This window comes from Chenopodium album, chromosome 10, assembly GCF_948465745.1.
Source record: "Chenopodium album chromosome 10, dcCheAlbu1.1, whole genome shotgun sequence".
In the NCBI taxonomy this organism is placed as follows: Eukaryota; Viridiplantae; Streptophyta; class Magnoliopsida; order Caryophyllales; family Amaranthaceae; genus Chenopodium; species Chenopodium album.
The window spans coordinates 7,280,192-7,289,858 of NC_137843.1; the positions used below are offsets into that span (position 1 = coordinate 7,280,192).

Here is a 9,667-nt window from a genome sequence, read left to right on the forward strand (position 1 = left end):
CTTCACAGTTACAGCTTGTTGACAGCTAAAAGCTACCTACACAACTAACAACTACCTTCACGGCTATATTTTGCCAAACACGCTTAAGCCAGCTTAGCTTTGCAGATTAGCGCTTGAAAGTAAAAGGGGAAGGTAATGAGAAATCCCCTTATTTCCCTAGCAAATATATCTTGTACTCTTAAATTGGCTATCAGTTTTTGAAGCCATACCCAAACAGGCCTTTTTTTTTTAATTTTTAAATTATTTCGTGAAAATGACCCATAGGAGGATTAATTAGAAGATTATCCTTACATCAATATAAATACAAGAAAATGTGATGAAGGTAATCAAAACCCAACAAACTCTTCTACTGTTCTACAGCAATAGCAGTCAATACTAAAAAGTAAAAAGCAAAGGATAATTAATTAATTATACATAATAAACCACCTGAATACTTCTCAAACGACGAGGTATTCTAAACGGAGGTTTAGAGAGATTTAAAAGTATCTCGCAGGGGTAGGTTGATCATTTCACGCGGGATTTAAATTTTGTCATTATAGATTCAGTGGTACAAGATATAATTTCAGTGGTATTTCAAAAAAGGTTCAAATGTCCCATTAAGCTATCAATTAATTCCATTGGAGCTTCACTGATACAAAATATACTCTCAGTAGTACACAATACAATTTCAATGGTACTTACAAAAATTCTCAGTGGTACAAAATATACTCTCATTAGTTATGGTCTCTATATTTTTTTGTCTTTTTTGCACATGAAATCATTTATGACCTTTCAAGTGGGTTCCACCCCAATCTTTTTTCACTCTCTCTATCTCTCTTCCTTTCTCCCTCTTCCTATTATATTTATTATATTATTTTATATTGTGAGACATTTTCATTTGTCTCACAACCCTACATTTGTACTTCCTTTCAAACGACATCCAAACAGAGGTGAAATGATGCTTCTCAAACAAAAAATAATACTACATACACTACTATAAATAGGATAGAACTGAATGCTTTAACTACGGATTATTAACTATTTCTCCCTGCTGCTCTGCTAAACACTATTGTGTTACAAGCCCGAAAATAATCTTTTGTGGACATGTCTATTGTAGTATTGTGCCGTATCATGCATGCCAAAGTTTGTTGACTTGCTCTACCAAGATGGCAAGATCAATGTTTCAATAATAATCATCATTTTTTAAAAAAGAAACATCATTATTTTTATTAAACATTAGTTAGTACATTTTAGCATAGACGGAAAAGTAAAGACTTGTAATAGTACAAAAGCCCATTTGCTGACCATAGGTCCATAGGAGGAGGAGAATAAATTAACAAAATGTAATAAACATCGCTATATAAAAAGTAGAAAAATGGTATATGTAGCCTTTAGGACGCATATAAACATTAAATGCATTTTTTAAGATACTCCATAAGTTCATACTGAGTATAAATTTGAAAATTTATGACAAAAAAAGTGTCAATTATTTTTTTTTTTTTTTTTTGAAGCCAAGGCGAAAAAAGCATGTGTCAATCAACCTAATACTGTAATACATAATCGGTTATTATTAATCTTTACATTTATCACTTTCCTAAAAGTTAAATTGATTTTTTTTATTTTTTTTAGGAAAAAAATAAATTGATTACTTACTAAAGAATTATGTATGAAGTGAAAGGATTTATGTGGGAAATTTTGTTACTACCATAGTACTATGTCTACCAATTTTGTCTTAAGTTTTGTACAGAGTAACAGATAACATAAGAGTTGATAAATGCAATGTGCATTATGTCCTACGGAATAATACAGTCATGTTGAAAAAAAATAAAAAAAAATAAAATAAAATAAAATTAAAAAGACAGTAGAGAGGGGTTAGTGGATGAGGGCAAGCAAAATCGGCGTGGTTACACATCAGTCTCATGCTCTCCACGCATCCTGGAACTCTGATTGACCCTTTTTTCCCAAACAAATAACAAACCCATGACTTTCCAAGAATTTTTGATAATCTTAATTACTCGTAGAGTCGTACAGTAGTTAATTATGCAATGTCTATTTTTAAAATTGACAAAATAAAATATAGAAAAACCAAAATTAAGTTGACACTTTATCCATGTGTTAATGTGTTATGTACTACGAGTACTAATTTTTTGGCTCGAGGATCACGCGGGTTAGATATAAAAAATACACATGATGGATTGAAGTATTAGCCATTAGCGTACAATTATGGAGACGAGAATTTCTAACTAGGGGATAACAACGAACTAAACATCGCATAGTTTGACAAAAATATAAAAAAATTGAACTCGTAGATAGTTTAATAGTTAAAGTTTTTTAACTCAAAACCAAATTATATATACTTAGTCATGCAATTAAAAAAAAAATGAAAAAAATGACAATGTTTTCTTAAGGCTTTTTTTTTTTTTTTTTTTTTTTTTTTTTTTTTCCGAGAATCCCATATGTTCATTCTTTTCTCTGAATCATAGGAAAAATTCAACATCATATACCAATTTTTCCTTTCTTATGTGGTACATTACTAGTACTTGAATAGTTGAACTACCTATTTCCTCCTCATATTTTTGAGTTGGGGTGCAGTTAAATAAAAGGGCTAAACATGAATCGTAGAAGGGAAGATTGGGTACTTTTGCGGTCTTGAATATGTTTGAATTAGATAAATTATTCGACATGTCCTAATTGAATTGAATATTATTATAAATCAATAATAGTTTTATCAACAAATCATACATGCAATATCAAACAATATAACACACTTAACATGCCTCACATTTAGATTTATTCAAACAATCAACAATAAAAAAAAAATAGGTTTGCATTGGTTAACTTTGTTGTTGTTGTTGTTGTTTTTATTTTTTTATTTTATTTATTTATTTTTATTTGATTAAAATCTGAACAATATTTTTCTTTATTTTGATCGTTTAATTGCTTAACTAATGGTTAAACATGGGTTAACAAGGAAATGTGACGTCATAATTGGCCTTAAGTAGAGTCTAGTACGTAGTAATATAGTAATTTCTTTAAAAAAAATGCGGTAGTGATTTGCAAGTTTTTTAATTCGCCGTATTAATTATCAAAGAGGCATTAATACATAGTAGTTTTGACAAATTTTCCTATAACAAATTTATTCCCCAAAAGATGACCGAAGCGGCATGTACTAGTTTCTCAAATACGAGTACAAAATATACTACTCTATCCATCTCATTTAAAGTGATGTGTGTATAATTTAAGTCAATCCTATTTTAATAAAAGGTGGAGTCCAATCCATATAATAATTACATATCCACCCCCATTAAATACCAATACATAATATATTTGATCTCACCAAATCAAACCACCTCAATTTCTTCTCTTAAGTGCCAACAAATTTATTTCAAAATTTGTGTAGTTAGGGCAGAATAGAGGAAGTTGTAATTTCATGTACAATAAAAAGATCATTTAATTTTACATTGTTCCAATTTAATGTCTAATCCGATTCCAAAGGACTAAGGGCCTGTTCACTTCAGCTTAATTTAAGTTCAGTTCAGTTCAGCTCCTAATTTCCTTCTCTCAATATTTTTATTTTAGTTCATTTCAGTTCAGCTCCAATTAGTTCAGTTCAACTTTAATAAGTTCAATATAGTTCAGTTCAGCTCAATTCAGTAAATGTGAACAGTCCCTAAAAACATATTATCTTACATGTATATATTAAATTTAACACAAATATTTACACTCATCAGTCATCACTAAGATGAAATTGAATATGAAAAACTATAATACTACAAGATTTTTACCCAAATATGAGATGAATATGTCATTATACTGACACCTACATGCAATTTTTGTAAGTGATGAAGGGAGTAAGAAATTTCAACTTTTATTGACAGGAACTTTCATTGATCTTAAATTGGACGTCAAAGGTGTATAGATAATCTTATTATCTATCCTCGTAGGACATGACAAAATCATGATCCACATTTCCTTAACCACCACCCAATTCAAACTTGGGCAGCACATTTCCACCTGTCATTTTCCAATTTATTCACGCACTAATTAAATCCAATTTTGAATAATCTCCAAATCTTACCACATTAATTTTAATCTATGATTAGTAAAATTAATTTCCCTTTTTTAAACCCAGATAGAATATCCAAAAGAATATGACAAACGGAACATTGAAGAAATAATGCCCTTTTAAAGAAGATTCGTTAGGAATATTCTTAGGTTCTTCCCGGCGCTTATGCTTAAACATAAGCCGAGTTTTTACTTTTTTTTCATCAAACTTTTTCTCTCTCCTCTTTTCATATAAAACCCCCCAAAAATTATGCATTGTTGCAAATTCAATACAATCTCTTCGTTTTACATAAAACCCCGTTTTCTTGGCGAAATCCCATTTTATTTTAATTATTATTCTCTCTCTAAACCCTATTTTTCTTCTCTAAATTTTACAAAAATGGCTGCTTTGAAGGCTGCTCATGTTTCCGACGTTCCGAATCTTGATCATGTCCCGGAATCCGCCTCCCTCCTCTCCTCCCGATTTTCCCCGAGAGGTATGTTTTCTTTTTCTTAATATTACATGCAATAACTCGAGACATTGTCCGAACAATAAACTAATAATTGAACGTGAAATGTTGTACAGGGGTCGATGTTGGTAACAAGAGTAACGTGTTAAAAGCGGGGAAGTTCATGGTGATCGGACATCGTGGGAGTGGGATGAATAGATTACAGTCTTCCGATCCTAGGATGAAGTCGATTAAAGAAAATTCGATTCTTTCTTTTAATACTGCTGCTTCATTCAACCTCGATTACGTCGAATTTGACGTTCAGGTATATATTTTTTTCTATGATCCAATCTTAATTAATTTTAATGGAATTTTGTTTAAGTTTTTTTTTTTTTTTAGATAATAATTATTTTATTTTGATTTTGTGTTGCCGGAAAAGGGATGTGCGGCGGAGATTTGCCGCATATAGTTAATAAAAACGCCGTAAAGGTAGTCGTTGGGAGTTTGGAAATAGGAATATTCCAACGGTATTTTGTTCAGTATGGAATATTATTGGTCAATCAGAGTTGTTTGTGTCGTATTATTGAAGGTAGTTTAGGGATTTATATTTACTTTTATTTTTGGAAATAAATATATTTTGGGGTCAAATAATTGCAGCTGGTTTCCGGCAAAATATGGACACCATAAAGTTTTAGTTGGAGACCTGTAGTTGATCACGTGGTATTAACTGTCATCACGTGACATACCCTAATTTTGCAATTCTCAATTTGCTAATTTTACAATTTTTTTTCTTTTTAAGAAACCCAAAAAATTGTCTTGATTTCTACTTATGTTAGTCATGTAAGAGTATATTATGGAATACCCTGGATAAAATCACAAGAGTTTAAGAGTTTTGAATAAGGTTTTTTTTTTTTTTTTTTAATTTTTTATTTTTTTTACCATTTAAACAATTTTCTTTTGTTAAAAGGTACTCCGTATTATTTACTAGATTTCAAGGAGATCTTTAATCGATTTTAGACCAACTATTGTCACTCTACAAACATTAGAATATTATCATGGGTTTTAATTCATGTCTATGTATATTATTAATGAGAAAGATTTTGATTAGTTAATCTACGTGTTTAATTAAGCATATTTTAAAATGTTCCAAAATAGATTAAAGATAAATTATTACAGTCTTATTTTAAAAACTTAATTCTTTAATACTAATATTAGAAGGAATTGTAATTTGTAATATTTATTCTAATTACAATATATTGCAATTATTATAGGTGACAAAAGATGGATGCCCAATTATTTTCCACGATGATCACATCTACACAGAGGAACATGTAAGTTCATCCATTCAATTTAATTATTGCTTTTACTCTACAAAGTAGTGCTTATTACTTTAGGATTCGCTTACTAACCATAATATATTTGTGTTGTGACATAAAACAGGGCATAGTATATGAAAAGAGAGTGACAGACTTAACTCTAAACGAGTTTCTTGCCTACGGTCCACAAAAGGATTCAGGAAATGTCTCAAAACCACTCTTGAGGAAAAACAAGGATGGCAAAATCACAAAATGGGATGTCAACTCTGATGACACCCTTTGCACCTTGCAAGAGGCCTTCGACAAGGTTGATCCTAAGTTGGGTTTTAATGTCGAGTTGAAATTCGATGATCACATTGTTTACCTAGAAGATCAACTCGTCAATATTCTCCAATCAGTCTTACAGGTATATATATATACATGACACCAATTAAATGAGGTTTTTATTTAGAGACGGAGGGAGTATAACTTTATGAAAGTCCTAACGAACATTTTTGCTTGTTTTAGGTTGTGTATGAGTCTGCTAAGGACAGGCCTATAATATTTTCGACATTCCAGCCAGACGCGGCCCTTCTAGTGAGGAAACTACAGGGTACATACCCTGTATTTTTCTTGACCAATGGAGGTACTGAGGCTTACTATGATGTTAGACGAAACTCGTTAGAGGAAGCCATTAAGCTTTGTCTAGAAGGCAGTTTACAAGGCATTGTTTCCGAGGTTAAGGGGGTGTTCCGAAACCCTGGAGCTGTGAGCAAGATCAAGGACTCTAAGCTCTCTTTACTCACTTACGGCACTCTAAAGTAAGCACCATCAGTCCATCTTTTACATTCTGTTAAAATAACACTTTCAATTTTTGAGCCTGTTGCATTATTAGAAACATGACTAATCTTTATTGTTGTGACTGGTGTTAACAGTAATGTATCGGAATCTGTCTACCTGCAACATTTGATGGGGATCGACGGAGTGATAGTCGATTTCGTTCAAGACATAACAGAAGCAGTAAATACTTTAATTAAGCCAGTAAAGGCAGAGGACGAAATTTCATCACAGGAAGATACAAAACCACAATTTTCTCAGACAGAGCTTTCGTTTCTGCTTAAGCTTATTCCTGAGTTAATACAGCAGTAAAAAATGATTAATTGATTGATTTTAGGGAAGCTTGTATTGCATCTTATGATGTTGAAGCATCTTTATGTATTCGTGGAATTTTACATTTTGAATTAGGATTCACCACTCACTAGATCAGATAATTGAGTTTGGAGGTAGCCACATTATTTGTAATCATTGCTTAACTTTGTACATAGCGTCTTCCGTATAGAAGGTTAACCTCCATTGAGATTTATCAATATGTAAGCGTATTCGATTGTATTATCAACTTGTAACAGAGTTTTTAATGTTGAATTCACCATTCGCAGTTCCAAGTTTTTGGCAATCATCTATGGCACTCTAATGACTAGATAGTTTTTTAATCTCGCGAATAAACAAAGCAATGAATAAAAATTATGAGATCACATAATTTAAACTTATGATAAATGGAAATAATGGAGTGCTTGAACTAGTTGTATGTAGTGCCTCGCAACAATGTCAAGACTGTTGTGTCCTTATTGTAATTGAATTACATTAAATGTTGGAAATTCTCTGTTATTGAGAAACGAAATTTGTTTCTCACGAGGGCATTTTTGTCAATAAATTAACAACTTTCTTTATTATTATAAGCTTCACAGTTGAATAAAATTGTCGATTTTATTTGTCACTATGAAACTTGGGAATCCCCTTAAAAGTTAAATGTTATTACTTGACCGTCCTACTCACTGCCAACCATGTCAATTTATAAGAGTCTACTTAACAACTCACTTTGAATTCAACTTAATGCTCCTAAAATTCAGTCAGGTGGACTGGGAAAGTGTTCGCTTACAAGCCTAACTAACACGACAATGGGTTAGAGACACAAGATGGCCTGGGTTCGGTTAGTGGTTATAGTCATGATGGAGCGGAATAGACGAGCAAGAAGAATCGGAGAAAAGGTATAAGCTAGTTTAATGCACAAGGCTTTGTGCAAGTGTGGAACCGGAACATCCGAACGCGTTTTCTAGCAGCTTTGTCATTGCTTGCTTGCTACATCTTTCTTACGGAGTAGTTATAACTACTTTCGGCTGTATAGGGATTGAAAATTGAAATCTATGTTTTATTCTAGATCTTTGGATATGAAAACAGAATATGCGTATGGTATTATTTTGATTTTTTACACTATGCTTATACGTACTTTGACATTGTATGATTATTACGAGTAAAATATATAAGTGTATAAAGAAAAGAATTTTACTATTTTAATTTAATTTTTGTTGAGTTATTTCATCATCCACGCCTTTGATTTGATTATATCATTCTCCTTGTAGTTTTTGCTTCCACGAAATCTAACAATAAATTGTTTGAACCACTAAATAAAATTTTAAGGGATTGAAATAAAAAGATCCAATATTCCCTTGAATTTTTGTCATTGGAAGGGACAGCTCGTATAACAAAATCATACTGTGGATGGCTAGCAATTAATACTGATAACTTTGAAGTATTAAAATTTGGAAGTGATCAATGGTTAACATGTTGCACTTATTTTATAGAATAGTTGTACTTATATAAGGGGAATATAAATCTTTAAATTAAAGTTCATGCTCTCCAATGAATAGTTTTAAAGCAAATAAACTTTAATTTAATTTTAAGTGTTGCACATACGTAATGGCTTAATTGTGCAGATTGCCTAGATATTTCTAAAAAACCCATCGTGTGTCATGTAACACGAATAATTGCAAACTTTGTCTCACCCATCATATTGCTTCACATGTTAGTTCGATTATGCATGAATTTGCTTGCTTGTTTATCAAGTGAATTTAATTTAATAATGGTTCAATCAAAGTTTTAATATAGAAAATTTTTCATCTATTAAAGAACATAAAATAATTAAGGCCCTGTTTGGCAATTGGCTATTGGCTGTTGGCTGTCGGCTGTTTTAGTTGGCTGGTTTGACTGGCTGTTTAGATTGGCTTTTGAGTTGGCTGTTTGACTAGAGTTGTAGTGTTTGGTAAATTGGCTGTTGGGTGCTAGCTGTTGTTAAACTATATTAACACTAATGAACTAATATAGTACTTTAATATTAATTAAAATAATGAATTATTGGTAATTATAATTGTAAATTAATTATTAATTATTTACAATAAGGTTACAATAATTTAATAATAATTAATTATAATTTAAATTAATTAATTATTGGTTAGAAATTACTAATAATTGTATATTACTCCATTTTAATACTAATTATTAAAAACTAATTATTCAATGATAATAATTAATTATTAATTATTAAATAGTAATTATTAAAAACTAATTATTAAATACTAATAATTTATGTTTCAAAAAAATATTAATTATTAATTATTAATTACTTATTATTAATTACTAATTATTAATTATTAATTATTAATTATTAATTATTAATTATTAATTATTAATTATTAATTATTAATTATTAATTATTAATTATTAATTATTAATTATTAATTATTAATTATTAATTATTAATTATTAATTATTAATTATTAATTATTAATTATTAATTATTAATTATTAATTATTAATTATTAATTATTAATTATTAATTATTAATTATTAATTATTAATTATTAATTATTAATTATTAATTATTAATTATTAATTATTAATTATTAATTATTAATTATTAATTATTAATTATTAATTATTAATTATTAATTATTAATTATTAATTATTAATTATTAATTATTAATTATTAATTATTAATTATTAATTATTAATTATTAATTATTAATTATTAATTATTAATTATTAATTATTAATTATTAATTATT

The 9,667-nt window shown here is 29.4% G+C and overlaps 1 protein-coding gene across 1 annotated transcript; it reads left to right on the forward strand.

The window, feature by feature from the left end:
• Positions 1-4,089: 4,089 nt before the first annotated feature.
• LOC145562111 (glycerophosphodiester phosphodiesterase GDPD1, chloroplastic-like) lies at positions 4,090-7,205 on the forward strand. Its single transcript, XM_081622291.1, has 6 exons — positions 4,090-4,520; positions 4,610-4,797; positions 5,744-5,803; positions 5,913-6,194; positions 6,296-6,588; positions 6,703-7,205. Exons 1-6 carry the CDS (start codon positions 4,295-4,297, stop codon positions 6,914-6,916), a joined length of 1,263 nt encoding a protein of 420 aa, XP_081478417.1. The 5' UTR covers positions 4,090-4,294; the 3' UTR covers positions 6,917-7,205.
• The last annotated feature ends 2,462 nt before the right edge of the window (positions 7,206-9,667 follow it).